The 20248-nt window shown below is 45.6% G+C and overlaps 1 protein-coding gene across 1 annotated transcript in view; it reads right to left on the bottom strand.

Moving 5' to 3' along the window:
• EML6 (EMAP like 6) overlaps nucleotides 1–20248 on the bottom strand; it is a 744128-nt gene that overhangs the window by 585080 nt on the left and 138800 nt on the right. The window contains 1 exon segment of the mRNA XM_030195849.1: nucleotides 2048–2185. Within this exon segment, the coding sequence (XP_030051709.1) occupies nucleotides 2048–2185 (138 nt within the window).

Here is a 20248-nt window from a genome sequence, read left to right as displayed (position 1 = left end):
GTAGCGTCTTGTATTTCACGCCCTTGCAATTAGGGAAGTGGAGGTTGAGGTATGTTCGGGTTGATCTTTTAGCATTTCTGGGTGGTAGGTCTATCAGCTCGGACATGTAGGCTGGGGCTTCACCGTTAATGATCTTGTGGACTAATGTGCATACCTTAAAAGTGACACGTTCCCTAAGTGGAAGCCAGTGTAGTTTCTCTCGTAGTGGTGTTGCCCTTTCATATTTTGGTTTTCCGAAGATCAGTCTGGCTGCTGTGTTCTGGGCTGTTTGATTTTGCTAACAGAATCATCATTATATTAAATAAGGTGGGTGAGATTGGGGATCCTTGGGGTACTCCGCAGGCTGCTTTCCAGGATGGGCAGATTGCATCATCCATCTTTACTTGATATGCTCTTGTCATGAGGAATCCTTCAAACCAGCTTTGTACCATTCCCTCGATTCCTATTTCGTCTAGAAGCCTCAATAAGGTAGAGTGGTCTACCATGTCAAATGCTAAGGACATATCAAACTGTAATAAAAGGATCTTTTTGCCTAGGCATATTTGTCTTCTGAAATTAGCGACTAATGTAATTAGGGAGGTCTCTGTGCAAAACTGCAGCCTGAATCCAGATTGTGATTTGTGCAGTATGGAGAATATGTGAATATATTCCATCAGTGCTTAGCAACTGTTCCTTCCATGACTTTATTTATGAGGGGGATCAATGCCACTGGCCTGTAGTTTTTCACTTCGGCCTTCTCATTTTTCGGGATAGGGGTCAGTTTAATATTTCTTTTCTCTGTCAGGTACTGACCCTTCAGCAGCATTGTTGTCAGATATGTGGTGACTTGTTCAAAGAAGCAGGTCGGCACCTCTTTCATCATGTAGTTCAAGCAGATATCAAGTATGCATTGAGCTTTAGAGTATCTCAACACAAATTGACTGACTTCCTCAATCTTTGGTTTGTTGAACATGGTCCATACTCTATCAGCTGCTGCTGCTGCTGCTCCGTTGTGGTCACACAGTTCTTCTACGAAGGCCTCCTGTAATGTTCCACTGTCTATGAGGTCTTTCCTTAATTATAGTAGTTTGGTTTTGAAGTAGCAGGTTAGTTCATACAGGATAGGGGGGAGGGTGTGTGTCATTGCCTGTTGTTAGTAGCTGGGTGTTTAGCAGACCATTGACTAGACCATATAGTTTTCTGGTGTTGGTGTTGTTTGATTCTATCTGTTCTTTATAGTATTGGAATTTGGCTTGTTTTCAGATTCTTTGATACATACTGCAACACTCTAATAACTATTATTTGTAACTCCACAGCAACCCTTTGAAGCAGCTGGCAGGCAAAACCATAGCTAGATCAGAGCTAGAACCACAAGAGTGGACTGTATCAAGCAGGGGTGGATTGTATCAAGTATGGAGTGTTGAGTGTAATGTATATTGAACTCATGGGGATACAAGTATAGCAATGGACCATGGAAGTCAGATGATCACAGCTCAATACAATTTATTATACAATTCTGAATTTAGTTTAGATTGACAAAGTATTTTACAAGCAATGGTTTTATGGCTCAGTGATGCTTATAGGATGTGCTTCTGAGATAGAAGAGTATCCTTTTCGATATCCTACCATACCAGACTTATATCAGAAAGAAGTATTTTAATTCACTGAAGATATCATAAGCCAGCCATTTTCCACTATTAAAGAACTATTTAAATGATATATGGTCACCACAAAATTTATAAGAAAAAGTGAGGTTAGAAAAAGTGAGCTTATTGCAGAGCAAGGTTTTTGAATCATTTATTATTGTGCTGCACACACCCATAGGCCCAATTCCCACACTCAGGAGAAAGCATGGCTTTAAGTGTACTGGTTTCATCCCCATGCCTAGGAGATGAAACCAGTAGGACTAGGTTGGGATACAGAGAATGGCAGTCTGAGGGGAATAATAAACCTGCCAGGGCAAACTGAAATTGACCATACTATGGTATGAAGAATAAACCATTAGCTCACTTTGCAGTTGGTAGTTACTTGTTAAACAGAGAATTATTATAAGACCACTTCATCTTACCTGACCCGAAGAACAGTAAAAGAGCCATCCTTCATCCCTAAAGCTAGTTGTGAGCCATCAGCATTTAAAGCTACACTCCGCACGGCCTCTTCCATGTTACACCGGGCAATTAAGGCATGATCAGCAAGGCTCCAGAGCCTATCCAGGACAATAACATCATTTTTAAGAATAAAAAAAATGATATTATGGTTAGAAACTATACAGTTAAAAAACAAGAGCAGCAAGGAATCAAAACAGTAAAATACACCAGAATGTCAGCACAGGATGATTTTAAAAAATGGGCCTGATATGTAAAGAGCTTATTCGTCTAACCTTCGAGAGTTAAGCTCCTAAATGGAAAAATTACATCTTACCTGAAAATTTTCATTCCTTTAGACACAGCATATGAATCCAGAATGATGGATTATGTTGGTCTACCAGCAACTGAACTCTGTCTTATAGGATGGTGAGGTTTCTGGTCAGTTAGTCTATCTCATAAGAAAGCAGAAGGAAACATTAAAAAATGTACTGAAGCAGCCATGGGCATAATCATATATAAGAAATCATATGAAGGGTTAATTCCGTTAAAAGCTTGAAGTTAGAATTCTAACTTTTTACTTTGCAACTAAAGTGAAGGTATGCCAGATGGTTCATATTATTTCAATGTCTAGCTTGGCCGAGCTAAGGTTAGGAAAGGTCAGTGAGAAATGAAACTCTGTCCCTTGTGAATTGCCAATGCTAGCTGGCACAGCTGTAAACTATTATGAATGAATAAAGGAATGAGCCAGACATATGATTAATTGTAGTTTAAAATGCTTAGATAGAAAATACTATTTAGAGAGAGAGAGGCAATAGATTAGTATTTACAAGTTTTTGATATTTAGAATATGTCTTATAAGAAATACTGATTCTGTGTAAATTAATAAGGTTTGTGTCTGTGTAGAATATCTGTTAAATTCTGTATTACTCTTTGTCTGCTGTTTAAGAGGTCAAGCAAGGACTGCATTGAGGAGATCAACATGTGGTTTGACTTAGCCATAGTTCTGGCTGGTTCAATGTATAAGCTGATAGGTGAAGAGGTCAGAACTAGTCAGCTCTCTTCTCCTTGATTAATTATAGCTAAGTGTAGGACTGGCCTCCTGGAAGTAATAACCTGATATGTATGCTATTAAGTAAGATTGGCTTTTGACCCCTTTAATGAATGCCAGAGTTTAGTTAGCAGTTAGTACTAGGAATATGAGAAATCAATCATAATAACATGTAAGAGACTGGAGACCAAATGTCTGGCTTAAGGGGCCCCAGGTCAGAGGTCAGTTTAGGATGTCTGGAACCTATGTAACTGATATTTCAAAAGTAATGATTGGTTGAGGCAAGGTAGCCAATCAATTTCTTAACCAATTGGGAGTAAAGGGGGCTAGGCTAGGAGGAGGGCTTAGGACCCTATTTAAGTAGGAGCAGAAGCAGTTTACGTCAGAAGGAGCTCAGAAGAAAGAGAAGGACAGAAGGAACAGACAGAAGAAGGAGAAGACAGCATAAGAAGAGAAGCAGCTGAGACAAAGACACAGAGAGCTGAGAGAAAGAGAAGACAGCTAGAACTGATGTCTTGCTTTGTTTGCTGGCAAATAAAGAAGATTTTTCTCTCATACTGGTGTGTGCTGTCTGACTCCTGAAGCATCACAAATTCATGCATCCATTCCTGCAACAATTCTTGGTGGCAGCGGTGGGATGCATCCTGCATTAATCCCAGCACCCAACTGACTGGAGAACATTCGCCGGGTATGTATTCTGTATTCTGTATTGTAATTCTAGCTAGAAAATTGTAAATCAGCCCCTCAAACAAATTGAGGAAGGAGAGCCTGATCAACTCTCAGCGAAGGCCCTAGTACCTTCTAATCTAGAGGAGATTAGAAGCGAAAACGCTTGAGCTTATCTGTATCTGAGAAATCTGAAATTGTTGGGTGGGATTTTCTGTACTGAATGAATGTGTGATGCCTGAATGTTAATGAGTGCGGACTTCTTATAGCTGCATTTCCAATTAACGCGAGTTCAATTGGTCAGCAACGGAAGGAAGCGATTGCTGTCTGTCTACCTAGTGTCTCGAGAGTGCAGACCCCTTACTGCACTTTCAAAAATTCCCTCCCTTTTTGTGTGTTGTAACTGTAAGCATTATGGGTGGGACATCATCTAGACAAATTGATACCCCCCTAGATTGTATGCTTAAGAACTTTAGAAAAGGATTTTTAATTAATGACTATGGACAGACTTTAAGCTCAAGTACTCTAAGAACCTTGTGTGAAGTTGAGTGGCCATCTATGGGAGTGGGGTGGCCCCCTAGTGGCAGCTTAGAAATTGAAGTAATCCGGAAGGTCTACAGCATAGTTGTAGGAGAACCAGAATATTCTGAACAACTCCCCTATATAGATTCTTGGGACAGCCTTGTGACTGACCCTCCCTCCTGGTTGAAAACTTATATGGGATCCCCAGTAAAATTCATGTTAGGCCGTGTTCAAAGAAAGATTAGAAAATCTAAACTAGAAGAGGGAAAGAGCCCTAGGAAGCCTACCACCCAATCGGTGGCTTCCGCCCCTACCCTGTCCGAGAAACCCATACTCTCTGATGACCCCTCAGATCTTGAGCCACCACCTTATGGCCCATTGTTGGGGTTCCGTGCTACCCCCAGAGATCCACGCCGTCCAGCCCAAGCCTCTCCAGCACAGGCTTCTCCGGATAGTTCTTCCCCTCCTGTGCCAAACCTGCCACACCCTAGGTTGGACTTTTCACCCGGCCTCTACCCTTCTGTGCCACATCCTCTCCTGTTAACCTCTGAAGACCCGCTTTGGGTTCCACTCCCTGACTCCTCAACTCCTGACAGCCCAGCCTCTCCTTCTAATACCCCTACCCACTCATCAGGGGCCCGGCATCCCTTTCAATGGACTGACTCACCTGTGACCACCTCTCAGTCTATGAGTACCCCTCCCCATCCCTCAGGGGTTCAACCTACCTCCACTGAATGGGTTAGACCCGCTGCAATCACCTTTGAGCATGATAGGAGGGTAGCTCCTAGCTCTACCTCAGGTTCCATTCCCACCTCCTCGAGAGTTCTGCCCCTCCGCCAGGTAACTACCACTCGACCGGATCCTAATAATCAGGGTCAGGTTATACAGGCACAGGCCTATCAGTATGTACCCTTCACAACCACCGATCTCCTGAATTGGAAGACGCATTACCCCTCTTATACTGAAAAGCCTCAGGCAGTGGTGGACCTAGTGGCTAGCATTATGGCCACCCATAACCCAACCTGGACTGATTGTCAACAACTTCTCCTGACCCTCTTCACAACTGAGGAGAGGCGGAAGATTTTGCAAAATGCTGAGGCCATCACGCGAGAGCGTGTCCCCGGGGGGACACAGGACCCAGAGGGATGGGTTTGAGCTCGGTTTCCTCGCGCAGCTCCAGATTGGGATCCAAATGATGGGCAGCACTATGAACTGTTGTCTGGCTATTGCCGGGACTTGCTGGAAGGTATGAGGAAAGGCATAAAGAGGCCCATTAATCTGGCAAAGGTCTCTGAAATTCTCCAAGGGGCAACTGAATCCCCTGGGGCCTTTCTAGAGCGACTAATTGAAGCCTACAGAACATACACCCCATTTGACCCTGAAGCCCAAGAAAACCAGAGAATGGTGAATAGTGCATTGGTGGCCCAGAGTATGCCAGATATCCGGAAGAAGTTGCAGCGTCAGGAGGGATTCGCAGGGATGAATACCACCCAGCTAATTGAGATCGCAACCAAGGTTTTCATTAATAGAGATCAGGAGGTGCGCCGAGAGGCTGACCGGAAGATGCAGAAGAAGGCCGACCTTTTAGCGGCAGCCATTACTAATTCCACCCTTAACCGAGGTCGACCTCTAGCTAATGGGAAGCCAAAGTGGGACCCCGGACCACCAGCCAGGCCCCGAGATTCCTTCAATCAATCCCGGCCAAGGGGGGAGAATCCCAGACCAAGATTGGAGAGGGACCAGTGTGCCTATTGTAAGGAAAGAGGGCACTGGAAAGATGAATGCCCCCAGAGGCGCCAGGGACTGAGAAGGGGACCAGGAGATCGAGGAAGCCGAGGCCGAGTTCGAGAGGGAAGATATGAGCCTCCTGAATCTGACATCATCGGGATAGCCGAGATGGCAGAATGGGACGAATAGGACAGACCGGGTTCCTACAAACTGGGCTCCCAGGAACCTATGGTCAAGCTAACTATAGGGAGCCGCTCAATTCCATTCATGATTGATACAGGAGCTGAACATTCTGTTGTGACGGAGCGATTAGCGCCTGTGTCTGGAAAAACTGTCCGAGTGGTGGGAGCCACGGGGGTGCAGAACCGGAGGCCTTTCCTGACAACCCGTAGATGCCAATTAGGCTCACACATAGTCACTCATGAATTCCTTTATATGCCAGACTGTCCAATCCCTTTGTTAGGTCGAGACCTGCTGTCCAAGCTTAGGGCCCAAATTTCCTTTGACTCTGATGGCCAGACTTCAGTCTCCTTTCGGCCCCCAACATCCAGCCCTAAGGGTATATTGAGTTTCTGTTGCCCTCTTGAAGAAGAATGGCGGCTGCATCAGTCACATGGCCAAGTTGACCTACCCCTGGCAGACAGCTTTCAGGTCAGTGGGGTATGGGCAGAAGATAATCCCCCAGGGTTGGCCCGAAATATTCCTCCTGTCCATGTAGACTTACTTCCAAATGCCCGGCCAATCCATCTTCGCCAATACCCAATTCCCAGAAAGGCTCTGGAAGGGATCCAAGCACATTTGAATCGTCTGTTATCCTATGGAATTATTCGTCCTTGCCAGTCTCCATGGAATACGCCACTATTGCCAGTTCAGAAGCCAGGGACTGAGGACTACCGGCCAGTCCAAGACTTACGAGTGGTCAACAAATCCACTATCTCATTACACCCTGTAGTGCCTAATCCATATGTCCTGCTAGGATTGATACCTTCTGGAGCTACCCATTTCACGACACTAGACCTAAAAGATGCCTTCTTTTGTATTCGGGTGGCCCCAGCCAGTCAATTGCTTTTTGCCTTTCAATGGGAAAACCCAGTAACAGGAAGGAAGCTTCAGTATACATGGACCCGCCTGCCACAGGGGTTCAAGAATTCCCCCACCATTTTTGGGACTGCCCTAGGACAAGATCTTAAGACTTTTAAATCTGAGCCTTCCAGGCGAGTTTTACTCCAGTATGTAGATGACCTCCTGATTGCAGCAGTGACCCAGGAAGAGTGTTTTGAGGCTACCAGAGAATTGCTGGAGCTACTCTTGGATGCAGGCTATAAGGTCTCACGCTCAAAGGCCCAACTCTGTCAGTCAGAAGTGAAGTATCTGGGCTTTTGTATTTCCCAGGGAAGTCGGAGACTGGATGCTAGTAGGAAGCAAGCGGTAGCTGCAATTCCCCAACCCAAGTCCAGAAGAGAAGTTAGGGAATTCCTGGGAGCAGCTGGATTCTGCAGAATTTGGATTCCAAATTTTGCATTGATGGCGAAACCCCTTTACCAAGCCACAAAGGGGGGTGAAAAGGAACCATTTGAATGGGGACCTACTGCTCAACAATCCTTCATTGCCATAAAGAAAGCCCTACTCCAAGCCCCTGCGTTAGGCCTTCCTGATGTGGAGAAACCTTTCTCATTGTATGTCCACGAGCGACAGGGGGTTGCTCTGGGTGTGCTGACCCAGATGATGGGATCCTGGCAGAGGCCTGTTGCATACCTGTCTAAACAGCTGGATGGAGTGGCTAAAGGATGGCCAGCCTACATGAGGGCCATTGCAGCAACAGCCTTACTGGTCCAGGAAGCTGATAAGTTGATCTTGGGGCAAGAACTGGTTGTTAAAGTCCCCCATGCAGTTCTTACCCTCATGGAGTATAAGGGCAACCACTGGTTTACAAATAACCGCATGGTTAAGTACCAAGCCAGCTTGTGTGAGAATCCACGGATACACCTGGAAACAGTGGCAACATTCAATCCTGCTACTCTTTTGCCAGCATCTGAGGGACCACCGGATCATGACTGTATCCAAACCATGGATGAAGTGTACTCCAGTCGACCAGATCTTAAAGATGTTCCGTGGAGGGACCCAGATGTAATTTATTTTACAGATGGAAGCAGTTATGTGGAGAACTCCAAGCGACTGGCAGGCTATGCTGTGGTGACAGAAGACAAGGTGATAGAAGCAAGAGCCCTGCCCCAAGGAACTTCAGCCCAGAAAGCAGAACTTGTGGCCCTCATACGAGCTCTGGAGTTAGCAGCAGGACTGGTAACCAACATTTATACTGATTCTAAGTATGCCTTCACAACCCTACATGCTCATGGAGCTTTGTATAAGGAAAAGGGACTCATAAATGCTGCAGGCCAACCTGTTAAGTATGGACCTGAAATACTTCAGCTGCTAGAGGCTGTTTGGGCCCCCAAGAAGGTAGCTGTCATTCACTGCAGGGGACACCAAAGGGTAGATACTCCAGTGGCCCGAGGGAACCGCCATGCTGATCGGGTGGCCAAAGAAGCTGCTCGAGGACCCCCAGCAAGTACTGTGACTCCCCTGTTCCAAATCCGATTGCAAGAATGGACACCTATGTATACCCAAATGGAAGAGAAATGGGCTCAAGAAGAAGGTGCAGTAAGGAGACCTGATGGCTGGTTACATCTCCCTGATACCAGAGTTCTGGTGCCACGCCACCTAGCTTGGCCTGTAGTGTCTCAAGCTCATGACCTATCACACTTAGGGAAAACAGCACTAGCCCGCCTACTCAATCGAGTAGTGGTGCTGGAAGGATTGGATAGTCTGGTTGCCACTGCCTCTGCCCGATGTACTCTCTGTGCCCAGAATAATGCTCGTCAGGGACCCCGTATTCCACCAGGAGTTCAGTCTAGAGGACTAACACCCTTTGAGTCCCTAGTTATAGACTTCACAGAAATGCCCAGGAGCGGTAGGCTCCGATATCTCTTAGTCATGGTCTGTACCTTTTCTGGGTGGGTGGAAGCATATCCTACAGTCACTGAGAAAGCCACAGAAGTAGCTCGAGCCCTCCTTAGGGATGTCATCCCCAGGTATGGACTGCCCCTTGCCATAGGTTCAGATAATGGTCCCGCCTTTGTTGAAGCTACACTTCAGGCCCTGTCCCGCGCATTGCGCATTACCTGGAAATTGCATTGTGCCTATCGTCCCCCGAGTTCAGGGCAGGTTGAGCGGGCAAACAGAACCTTGAAAAATAGCCTAGCAAAGATTTGTCAGGAAACCCAATTGAAATGGCCACAGGCATTGCCACTAGCCCTCTTTCGCCTCCGATGCACCCCAACTAAAGGAACAGCCCTCTCTCCCTTTGAAATTGTGTATGGGAAGCCCCCAGCCATTTTACAGGGAATTAAGGGAGACATAGGGATTTTAGGGTCTGCCCAGGTGCAGGAGCAGGTAGCCCTCCTGGGTAAGATAATTTCTGAGCTTCAGTCTTATGTGAGAGAAATAAACCCTGTCCCCTTCCAGGCTCAGGTACATTCCTTCCTGCCAGGGGATAGAGTTTGGGTGAAAGACTGGAAGCTCCAGCCTTTGGGGCCCCGATGGAAAGGACCTTTTACTGTTTTGCTTTCTACCCCTGCAGCTGTGAAGGTCGCAGGGATTACTCCATGGGTCCATTGGTCTCGAATTAAGTCTGCTGACCAGACTGAGCCCAGCACGGATCAGACGGAGCCTAGACAGTGGAGAGCAGAAAGTGATCCAGCGGAGCCATTGAAGTTGCGCCTGACCCGAACCAAAGAATCTACTAGCTGAAAAGAAGGGTCAACTGCATACTGCAGGAGCTGCTGAACTTCGGCTTCATACTGAGACTCTTTCTGTCCAGATTCTGGCTTTCTTGGAATTTGAAAGCTTGATCCTTATCAGTTGAGGGTCTATCCCAACTGGTATAAGAACTCAAAGACTGAGAACACTATATGAGAGTAATCTGTGATTAGCACAGACTGTTGAAATATTATTGCTTAATTAGTTTGCTGTATTTGTTTTAGATTAGGAAGAAAGAAAATGTTAGTAGTTTGGATGCTTTTGTTGTTTTCTACTCCTTGCCTCCTTGTTCCTAATACCCCAACTCGCTCCAACCTTTGGTTACACTCTGTCCAGGAACTAATTAGCCAGGCAAAGATTACTTCCCCTTGTATTGTGTGTTCCCGATTTTCTCCTTATACCACAGATGTCCCAGCTGTACCTGTCCCTGTGCAACTCCCAGCTCTTATACCTCCCTATTTTTCGAGTTCAGGCCCTTGGAGCCAGGATTATACTTGGTGGTCCTTTTATAATGCTACTTCCCCCTCTGAATCTTCTCTAAGGCCAGTTTTTACGTCTCCCTATCCAGCTTCTGGAGTGTTTTGTTTAACAAGAAGCATCTCAACTGTTCTTCCCATTCCCTGTAATTATACTAATGTTCTCCCAGAAAAAGGAGAATCTGTGTGGGTAGTTTCTCCAGGTACTCCTATGTGCCCTGCTACCATACCTGTAGATTATGACCCAGGTGATTATCTGGCTCCTAAGCGTACCACTGAGAAGACTATAGTGTCCAAGCTTATTTTCTACTTTCATAAGTCCCCGGGGTATGAAGAGTTACTAACAAATGAGCAGCCTGTCACAATTGGGGATTGGCGCCTATGGTGTGCAAAGTCTCCATTTCGTCTTCGTTCCCCCTGGGATAGGGGCTCGCATTATGGGCACCCTAAGTACCCTGTCCAGCCTGAGCCAACATTTATTGGGAACTTTCCTCACCCTCTCCTTGGTCATTACTGGCTCTGTGATAATGTCCTCCACATGATTCTTCCCCCTACATATAATTTTTGTGTATTGGTAACCTTGAATTATTTTCCTAAAGTTATTCCTCTTAAGCCACTATCCCCGCACCGCTCTAAGCGAGAGGCTTTGTCCTTACCTTCCTCCGTTGCCACAGAGGATGAGGCGATTGAATTAGCCCTCCAGTATATCAATTCTACTTATCCTCTGACTAAAAAGAGACTTGTAGCCCTTTCTGCCACGGCCTGGATTCCAATTGGAGGCCCGGTAGCGGGTATTACTGAACTAGGTATGGCTACCCGGAGACTTCAATCCCTACTCCATGTTTTAGTTCATGAGCTGAATGTGGTAGTCAATGCATTGCAGGATCAAATTAATGAATTAAGTATAGTTTCTAGGTATAATCGTATGGGCCTTGACTATCTCTTTGCAGCTCAGGGTGGTCTCTGCACAGTGTTAAATTCTTCAGAGTGCTGTACTATTGTCATAAATAGGACGCATGTAGTTAGGCATGCCATGGATAAAGTCCTACAGTTGGCTAGCCTTAATGTGGAGGATTACCGAGGAGGATTAGACCTTACCTCCTGGTGGTGGTCATTGACCTCCTGGATACGTCCCTTGTTCATTTCCCTAATAGTCTTAGTTTTAGCAGGGTTGTTGTTTTGTTTCCTGGCCTCATGTGCTTCGGCAGTATGCCGTCGAACCTTAACAAGTAGGGTAATGGTGATTCACAAGTCTATTCCTAGTTAGGATCACTATAATCTCCAGAGTTTGAGTAGTGAGACTTATCTCTGCATAAGCTGATTTTAGTCTCAAAGGGGGGAATGAAGCAGCCATGGGCATAATCATATATAAGAAATCATATGAAGGGTTAATTCCGTTAAAAGCTTGAAGTTAGAATTCTAACTTTTTACTTTGCAACTAAAGTGAAGGTATGCCAGATGGTTCATATTATTTCAATGTCTAGCTTGGCCGAGCTAAGGTTAGGAAAGGTCAGTGAGAAATGAAACTCTGTCCCTTGTGAATTGCCAATGCTAGCTGGCACAGCTGTAAACTATTATGAATGAATAAAGGAATGAGCCAGACATATGATTAATTGTAGTTTAAAATGCTTAGATAGAAAATACTATTTAGAGAGAGAGAGGCAATAGATTAGTATTTACAAGTTTTTGATATTTAGAATATGTCTTATAAGAAATACTGATTCTGTGTAAATTAATAAGGTTTGTGTCTGTGTAGAATATCTGTTAAATTCTGTATTACTCTTTGTCTGCTGTTTAAGAGGTCAAGCAAGGACTGCATTGAGGAGATCAACATGTGGTTTGACTTAGCCATAGTTCTGGCTGGTTCAATGTATAAGCTGATAGGTGAAGAGGTCAGAACTAGTCAGCTCTCTTCTCCTTGATTAATTATAGCTAAGTGTAGGACTGGCCTCCTGGAAGTAATAACCTGATATGTATGCTATTAAGTAAGATTGGCTTTTGACCCCTTTAATGAATGCCAGAGTTTAGTTAGCAGTTAGTACTAGGAATATGAGAAATCAATCATAATAACATGTAAGAGACTGGAGACCAAATGTCTGGCTTAAGGGGCCCCAGGTCAGAGGTCAGTTTAGGATGTCTGGAACCTATGTAACTGATATTTCAAAAGTAATGATTGGTTGAGGCAAGGTAGCCAATCAATTTCTTAACCAATTGGGAGTAAAGGGGGCTAGGCTAGGAGGAGGGCTTAGGACCCTATTTAAGTAGGAGCAGAAGCAGTTTACGTCAGAAGGAGCTCAGAAGAAAGAGAAGGACAGAAGGAACAGACAGAAGAAGGAGAAGACAGCATAAGAAGAGAAGCAGCTGAGACAAAGACACAGAGAGCTGAGAGAAAGAGAAGACAGCTAGAACTGATGTCTTGCTTTGTTTGCTGGCAAATAAAGAAGATTTTTCTCTCATACTGGTGTGTGCTGTCTGACTCCTGAAGCATCACAAATTCATGCATCCATTCCTGCAACAGTACCACAAACATTTCTCCCTCCTCACAGAATAAAAATGAGAAAACAATTATCCGAACACTCTAACAATTAGAACACAAAGCAGCAAACCTGAACAGAGAAACAAACTGAAAAGATACAGGGCGGGATTCTGGATTCAAATGCTGTGACTACAGGAAAGAAAATTATCAGATGCAATATAATTTTTCCTTCCTTGTCATCAGCAGCATATGAATCCAGAAACTGATGGAATGCAGTAAAGCAGTATTCAAGTAGGGCAGGAAGAGGCAACAACAGCAGAGAGAACTAAAGAACCAAACAATGCCTCTGATCTAGCCACGATGTCAATCTGGTAATGTCTCACAAATATGTGCAAGGAGGCCCATGTACCGATCTACAAATTTCTTTAAGAGAAAAACTGTGACACCCAGGAAGTAGCAATTCCTCTGGTAATGTGAGCTTTCAACATGAAGGGAGATTGTTTACCCAAAAGATAAGCAATAGTAGCTTTAGAAGCTGCTTGCACCTTCTTGGGACCAGTAAAAAGGACAAAAAAGTGATCTGTATGACAGGAGTCATTCGTGACCTCCAAATAATGAATCAGAATGAGGCGTACATCAAGGGGGCACAATACGGTGAATTATTGCCACAGACTTCTTTTTTGAAAGAAGGGAGAAATAAAGGCTGGTTAACGTGGAAAGCAGAAATGACCTTGAGTAAAAAGGATGGAACTGTCCTAATAGAGACATCCGCATCAGTGACGGAAAGAAAGGAATCTCTACAGGATAAGGCTTGAAACTCTGAAATCCATCTAGATGAAGTGATAGCCACCAGAAAAAAACATTTTCACAGTAAGGTCTTTAAGAGAGATTGACTTCAAAAGGTCCGAAGGGAGCTTTTTGGAGAGCTTTTAAGACTAAATTTAAATTTCAGGTCAGACAGGTGATTAATCCCCTTCAGGAATCACACAATATCCAGGTGAACCCTCAAAGAGGAATTTGATAAACGGCCCCTATAGCATGATAGAGCAGCTACCTGCACTTTGAGAGAGTTCAAAGCGAGACACTTCTTGAGGCCATCTTGCAGAAAAGTCAAAATCTGAGGCAAGGAAGTTGCAAAGGGAGAAACAGCTCTCTCTGAACACCAGGTCTCAAACAAAACAATCTCTAAACCCGGGCATAAATGGAAGAAATGGAGCGTTTCCTCACTTGCAACAACAAAGCTATGACATCATCCATATATCCTTTTTTCCTCATCCTTGCCCTCTCAAGAGGCTGGCTGAAAGACCAAAGGGGGATGGTTCTTCCATGTGAACGGGACCCAAGACAGAAGTTTGCAATGGGGAGGAAGATGGAATGGATTGTCGACCAGAAACTGAACTAGATTTTATTTTATTTATTTTTGTTGCATTTGTAACCCGCGCTTTCCCACTCATGGCAGGCTCAATGCGGCGGGCAATGGAGGGTTAAGTGACTTGCCCAGAGTCACAAGGAGCTGCCTGTGCCGGGAATCAAACTCAGTTCCTCAGTTCCCCAGGACCAAAGTCCACCACCCTAACCACTAGGCCACTACTACTACTACTACTACTACTACTATTTAGCATTTCTATAGCGCTACAAGGCATACGCAGCGCTGCACAAACATAGAAGAAAGACAGTCCCTGCTCAAAGAGCTTACAATCTAATAGACAAAAAATAAATAAAGTAAGCAAATCAAATCAATTAATGTGAACGGGAAGGAAGAGAGGAGGGTAGGTGGAGGCGAGTGGTTACAAGTGGTTACGAGTCAAAAGCAATGTTAAAGAGGTGGGTTTTCAGTCTAGATTTAAAGGTGGCTAAGGATGGGGCAAGACGTAGGGGCTCAGGAAGTTTGTTCCAGGCATAGGGTGCAGCGAGACAGAAGGCGCGAAGTCTGGAGGCAGTAGTGGAGAAGGGAACAGATAAGAAGGATTTATCCATGGAGCGGAGTGCACGGGAAGGGGTGTAGGGAAGGACGAGTGTGGAGAGATACTGGGGAGCAGCAGAGTGAATACATTTATAGGTTAGTAGAAGAAGTTTGAACAGGATGCGAAAACGGATAGGGAGCCAGTGAAGGGTCTTGAGGAGAGGGGTAGTATGAGTAAAGCGACCCTGGCGGAAGATGAGACGGGCAGCAGAGTTTTGAACCGACTGGAGAGGGGAGAGGTGACTAAGTGGGAGGCCAGCAAGAAGCAGATTGCAGTAGTCTAAACGAGAGGTGACAAGGGTGTGGATGAGGGTTTTGGTAGAGTGCTCGGAAAGAAAGGGGCGGATTTTACGGATGTTGTAAAGAAAGAAACGACAGGTTTTGGCGGTCTGCTGGATATGAGCAGAGAAGGAGAGAGAAGAGTCAAAGATGACCCCAAGGTTTCGAGCTGAGGAGACAGGGAGAATGAGAGAGCCATCAACAGAAATAGAAAACGGGGGGCACGGGGAGGTGGGTTTGGGGGGGAAAATGAGAAGCTCGGTTTTGGTCATATTTAATTTCAGGTGGCGTTGAGACATCCAGGCAGCAATGTCAGACAAGCACGCTGAAACTTTGGTTTGGATGCAAGGTGAGATATCAGGGGTAGAACGGTAGATTTGGGAGTCATCAGCATAGAGATGGTAGGAAAAGCCATGGGATGAGATTAATGAACCAAGTGAAGAAGTGTAGATCTGCATATCACAGCCTTCTAGGCTAATATGGAGCAATGAGAATCACAAGGCCTGGATAAAGGAGAAGTTTGGGGAGAATTTTGCCAATTTTGGAGTGGAGGAGTGGCCTAGTGGTTAGGGTGGTGGACTTTGGTCCTGGGGAACTGAGGAACTGAGTTCGATTCCCACTTCAGGCACAGGCAGCTCCTTGTGACTCTGGGCAAGTCACTTAACCCTCCATTGCCCCAGGTACAAATAAGTACCTGTATACAATATGTAAGCCGCATTGAGCCTGCCATGAGTGGGAAAGCGCGGGGTACAAATGTAACAAAAAAAAAAAATCAATGGCCAGGGAGGGAAAATGTAGAGCAACTCTTGCGTAAGCCAGTCCTGAAAAAGTGCATCTGGGCCCTCTGAAGTGGACTCTTTCCTTCTGCTGGGTACATTTGCATTGCGATTGGTCATCATGAGGTCCAAGGCTGGGGTTCCCCATTTCTGTGTGATCACGCAAAAAACTGAGCCATGGTGATAATTCCCATTCCCCCGATCCAGTATGTTCCTGCTTAAGTAATCTGTCTGCACATTCCAGTTTCCAGCAATGTGGGCTACTGAGATCATGGGGCATGCTTTTCTGCCCCTTGAATTAGGAGTCGAGCTCCAGGCCAAGAGGAGCACTGTGAGTGCCCCCTTGTCTGTTTATATAAGGCACTGTTGTCACATCATGAGAGAATCCTCACCGGTCAACCTCTGAGAATTTTGAGAAAGGCTTTGAGCGCCAAATGCACTGCTCTGAACTCTAGACGACTGATGGACCAGAGAGTTTCCTTCTTAGACCAAAGGCCTTGAGACATGCAATGGAGACAATGAACCCTCCAACCAGTCAGACTGGTATCTTTTAATCTAATCTAATTTAATCTAAAATGACACTTCAGCCTGCTTATTCCCAATAAGGTCCAAAGTGGCTTACAATTAAAATCTAGGTTACTTACACACATTTATAAGAAACAGAATAAAATCAACTCAAAACAATTAAGCATCTAAAAATTATATTCCTTAAAAATAAAAGGTTTTAAATCCTTCTGGAATAATGAATAAGAAAAATGATGTTTTATATTTGATGGTAATTTATTCCACACTTGAACAGCCTGGTATATGAAAAACAACTTTGCAAAACTTTTTTAGATCTTATTCCCTTAAACATAGGGCCAACTAAATTCACACAATGCACCGAACGTGTAAAAGGCAGCCTTGGTGAATGAAATACTAAAGGTATAACTTGTTCTGATGTCAATTCATGCAAATCTTAAAAATAATACAACAGGAAGTATTCATACCTGCAATGGGAGCCAATGTAGTTCCCTCAATAATAAAGACACAAGATCGAATTTACTCCTAAAAATTGTGCGGGCCTCCGTATTTTGAAGCAACTGTAGACAATTCCTTAACTTTACAGAAATGCCCAGAAATAGAACATTACAGTAGTTAGCTGTGCTAGAATAAAACTCTGGACCAACAGCCTAAAATAGTATTCCAAAAAATAGGATCCAATAGTTTGCAGTTGCTTCAATTGAGCCTGCAAATAGGTGGGAAATGTGGGATACAAATGTTATAAATAAATAAATAAATAATTTTCAGGAAAACTTTCCTGAATAAACTATTGATCACCCCCTCCTCACAGTTCCTCCAGCCCTCCCAACGGGTCCAGCACCTCTCTGCATTTCCTCCAGCAGCCCTCCAAAGGGTCCAACATCTCTCCCTTCCCTCCAGCCCCATCCCATGGGTCCAGCACCTCTCTCCCTCCCTCCAGCAGCCCCATGGGTCCAGCACCTCTCTACCATCCCTCCAGCAGCCACTCCTCATGGGACCAGCACTTCTCTGCCTTCCCTCCAGCAGCCCCATGGGTCCGGCACCTCTCTACCATCCCTCCAGCAGCCCCCCCCCCCCCCAAGGATCCAGCCCCCTCCCACATGTTCAGCTTCCCCTTCCATCTTGCTCCCTCCTTCCACGAATCCTTCTCTCCAGCATGCCCCCCTCCACAGGCCCAGTACCTTTCTCCTTTCCCTCCAGCCCTCCTCCTCCCATGGGTCCAGCACTTTGTTTTTTTCCCCTCACTCGTGCCACGGTGCTTCTACCTCTCATTATCGAGCCACCCGACAGCGATTCCTACAGGCCTGCTCTAGGGCCTTCTCTTTGCCGGATCCTGCCTTCAGATGCAGCTTCCTGTTTTGTGAAGGCAGGACTCCCACCTTTGCGAAGCAGGAAGTTGCATCAGAAGGTGTGACCCAGCAGAGGGAAGGCCCCAAAACAGGACTGTGGGAATTGCTGTCAGGCAGCTCAACAATGTAAGGTAGAGGTACTGCGGTGGAAGGGGGAGCAGGAAGATGCAGAGATGCTAGACCTGTGGGACTAGGGTGGGAGCAAAGGGAAGAGAGCGAAATGCCGGACCCACAGGAGGGTTAATAGCATTTTTTCTCTTTTTTTTACACAGGAGCAAGGCTTTTTACAATTCCCACGAGGCGGTAAAACGTTTTGCTCACGCACCCACAGAAAATCCTCCAAAAATGTTTACGTTCCTGTGGCTTTACCATGGTTTAACGCATGTCCCCATCCCCATGCCCATCTCTGACAAAGAAGAAGCAGAAGGAGCAGACTGCTAGCCCATTGAATCAGAAAGGGACCTTTTTAATTAAAAAAAAAAAAAAAGCCTGGTGCTTAAGGAGGACAAATTCAGGAGAGAAAGGCATTTGAGAGGTAGAATCCTCTGCAAGCAGTCAGTTTCTCTGTACAGCCAAATGCTGGATTTTGTCACTATCACTCAACCCTCTCCTAATGCAGCCACTCAAAGTAAAATACTGTGCCCCTGAGACAGAAAATCATTTTTTTTCCTTTTGTCCTGTGAGGAAGGAGAAGATAGCAACAGGAGGGAGGGGAGGGACTTGGCACTACCAAGTGTATCCCAAAAGGCACCAGCAACAGCCTAAACACCCCCAGGCTCAACTCAACCAGGACTAGAATACAAGCCAATTAATGCCTAAGAAATCAGAAGCCACCAGAAGACCATCCACCACCTGCTGGAGATAGAGATATATTAACTGAAGACAGTTATGTTCTATCTCCACCTACTTGTAGATGGACATAACACATCAGTTTCTGGATTCATATGCTGCAGATAACAAAGCATGGCCTCTTTGAAAATTTACTAGAGCTAAATTTCCATAATCAGGTGTTAAATGAAATTCAACAAATGCAGAAGATGGAGTAGGTGAAATAATTGTTGGAACTTAAGATAAAAGACTTGGAAAATAGGGTTCTTAGAACAAGTAGCATGCAAATGCATGCTAAACCTATTCATCCCCAATGATCAGCGACCACCTGGCATTAGGGCGTGCAGAACATTGGAGGGGAATGGTCAACCCTGTCCAGCATGCATTTGCATGCTAGCAGACCCCATTTCCTCCAATGCAGCAGCCCCCTAAAAAACCACGACCCAACCTCCCCCCCAGTGACAGGGGGCTGGAGGTCCGGCGGACCTCCTCCCCCCCCCCCCAACACAGGTTCAGGGGGGGCTGGAGAATCGGTGGGTCTACAGCCCCCCAACCCCCCCCCCCCAAAGTATCCCTCAGATTTCCCTGGTGGCCCAATGGGCCGCAGGTCAATCCCCCCCCCTACCTTCAGTTGGAGGAGGGAGACTTATATGGTGTGAAGCCCCACTCAGCGCATCCCAGAGTTCACTGGGCAGGGCTGGGAGCCGCCATTTTCCAGGCGGTGCCGATGGAAAAGGAGGGAGGCCACCTCCCTCCTCCAACTGAAGGTAGAGGGTGGGGCAGGGCCGCTAGACCACCAGGTGGGGGGGGGGATTGACCCGCAGCCCACCAGGGACATCTAATGGATGTTGGGGAGTAGGGAGGCTGGAGACCCCCCCTCCCGGATTTTCAGCCCCCCCCCAAAAAAAAAATTTGTGTTGGGGGGGAGGTCGAAGAGACTGGAGGTCCGTTGGACCTCCAGCCCCCGTTTCACTTGACTTGGGGTAGGGGTAGCTGGGGTCTGATGATCCCATGGACCTCCAGCTCCTCTGTTTGACAGGTCTGGGCTTTTGACAGCCCAGAGCTGTCAAACAAGTGCAGGAGGACTGTCAAGTGTGGGAGGATTGTGCCTGAACGCATGCTTAGGCACAATCCTCCTGCACTTCTACCCCATGATCAGAGAGAATTACGTGTTAAAATTTGCATACAATTATCTCTGATCATAGATGCGGTAAAGCCTGCACTGTTCCAGCGCTATTTATAGAGCACTGTTTGGAACAGCAGAGGGCTTTTGATCATCTGCCCATGATATACTTAATCTCTGTCTCTCCTCAACAATTTTGGGACACACACTATTTATTCTTTGAGTGAAAAAATATTTCCTCCTATTTGTTTTAGAAGTATTTCCAAGTAATTTTATTGTCCCATGGTCTTTGTACTTTTTGAAAGAGTGAAAAATAGATTCACTTTAACCCATTCCACACCACTCGGGATTTTGTAGAACTCAATCATATCCCTCCTCAGCCATCTCTTTTCCAAGCTGAAGAGCCCTAACCTCTCTAGCCTCTCCTCACACGGGAGGAGTCCCATCTCCTTTATCATTTTGGTCACTCTTCTTTGAACCTTTTCTAAATCCACTTTTTTTTTGTGATACAGCGACCAGAATTAAACGCAGTAATCAAGGTGAGTGACACAGAGGCACCATAATATTCCTGGTTTTATTTTGCATCCCTCTAATAATTCCTAGCATC

Source organism: Microcaecilia unicolor, chromosome 3, assembly GCF_901765095.1.
Source record: "Microcaecilia unicolor chromosome 3, aMicUni1.1, whole genome shotgun sequence".
NCBI classification, from domain to species: Eukaryota; Metazoa; Chordata; class Amphibia; order Gymnophiona; family Siphonopidae; genus Microcaecilia; species Microcaecilia unicolor.
The sequence above is the reverse complement of the archived record's forward strand: the minus strand, read 5'-3'. Positions and strand labels throughout refer to the sequence as shown.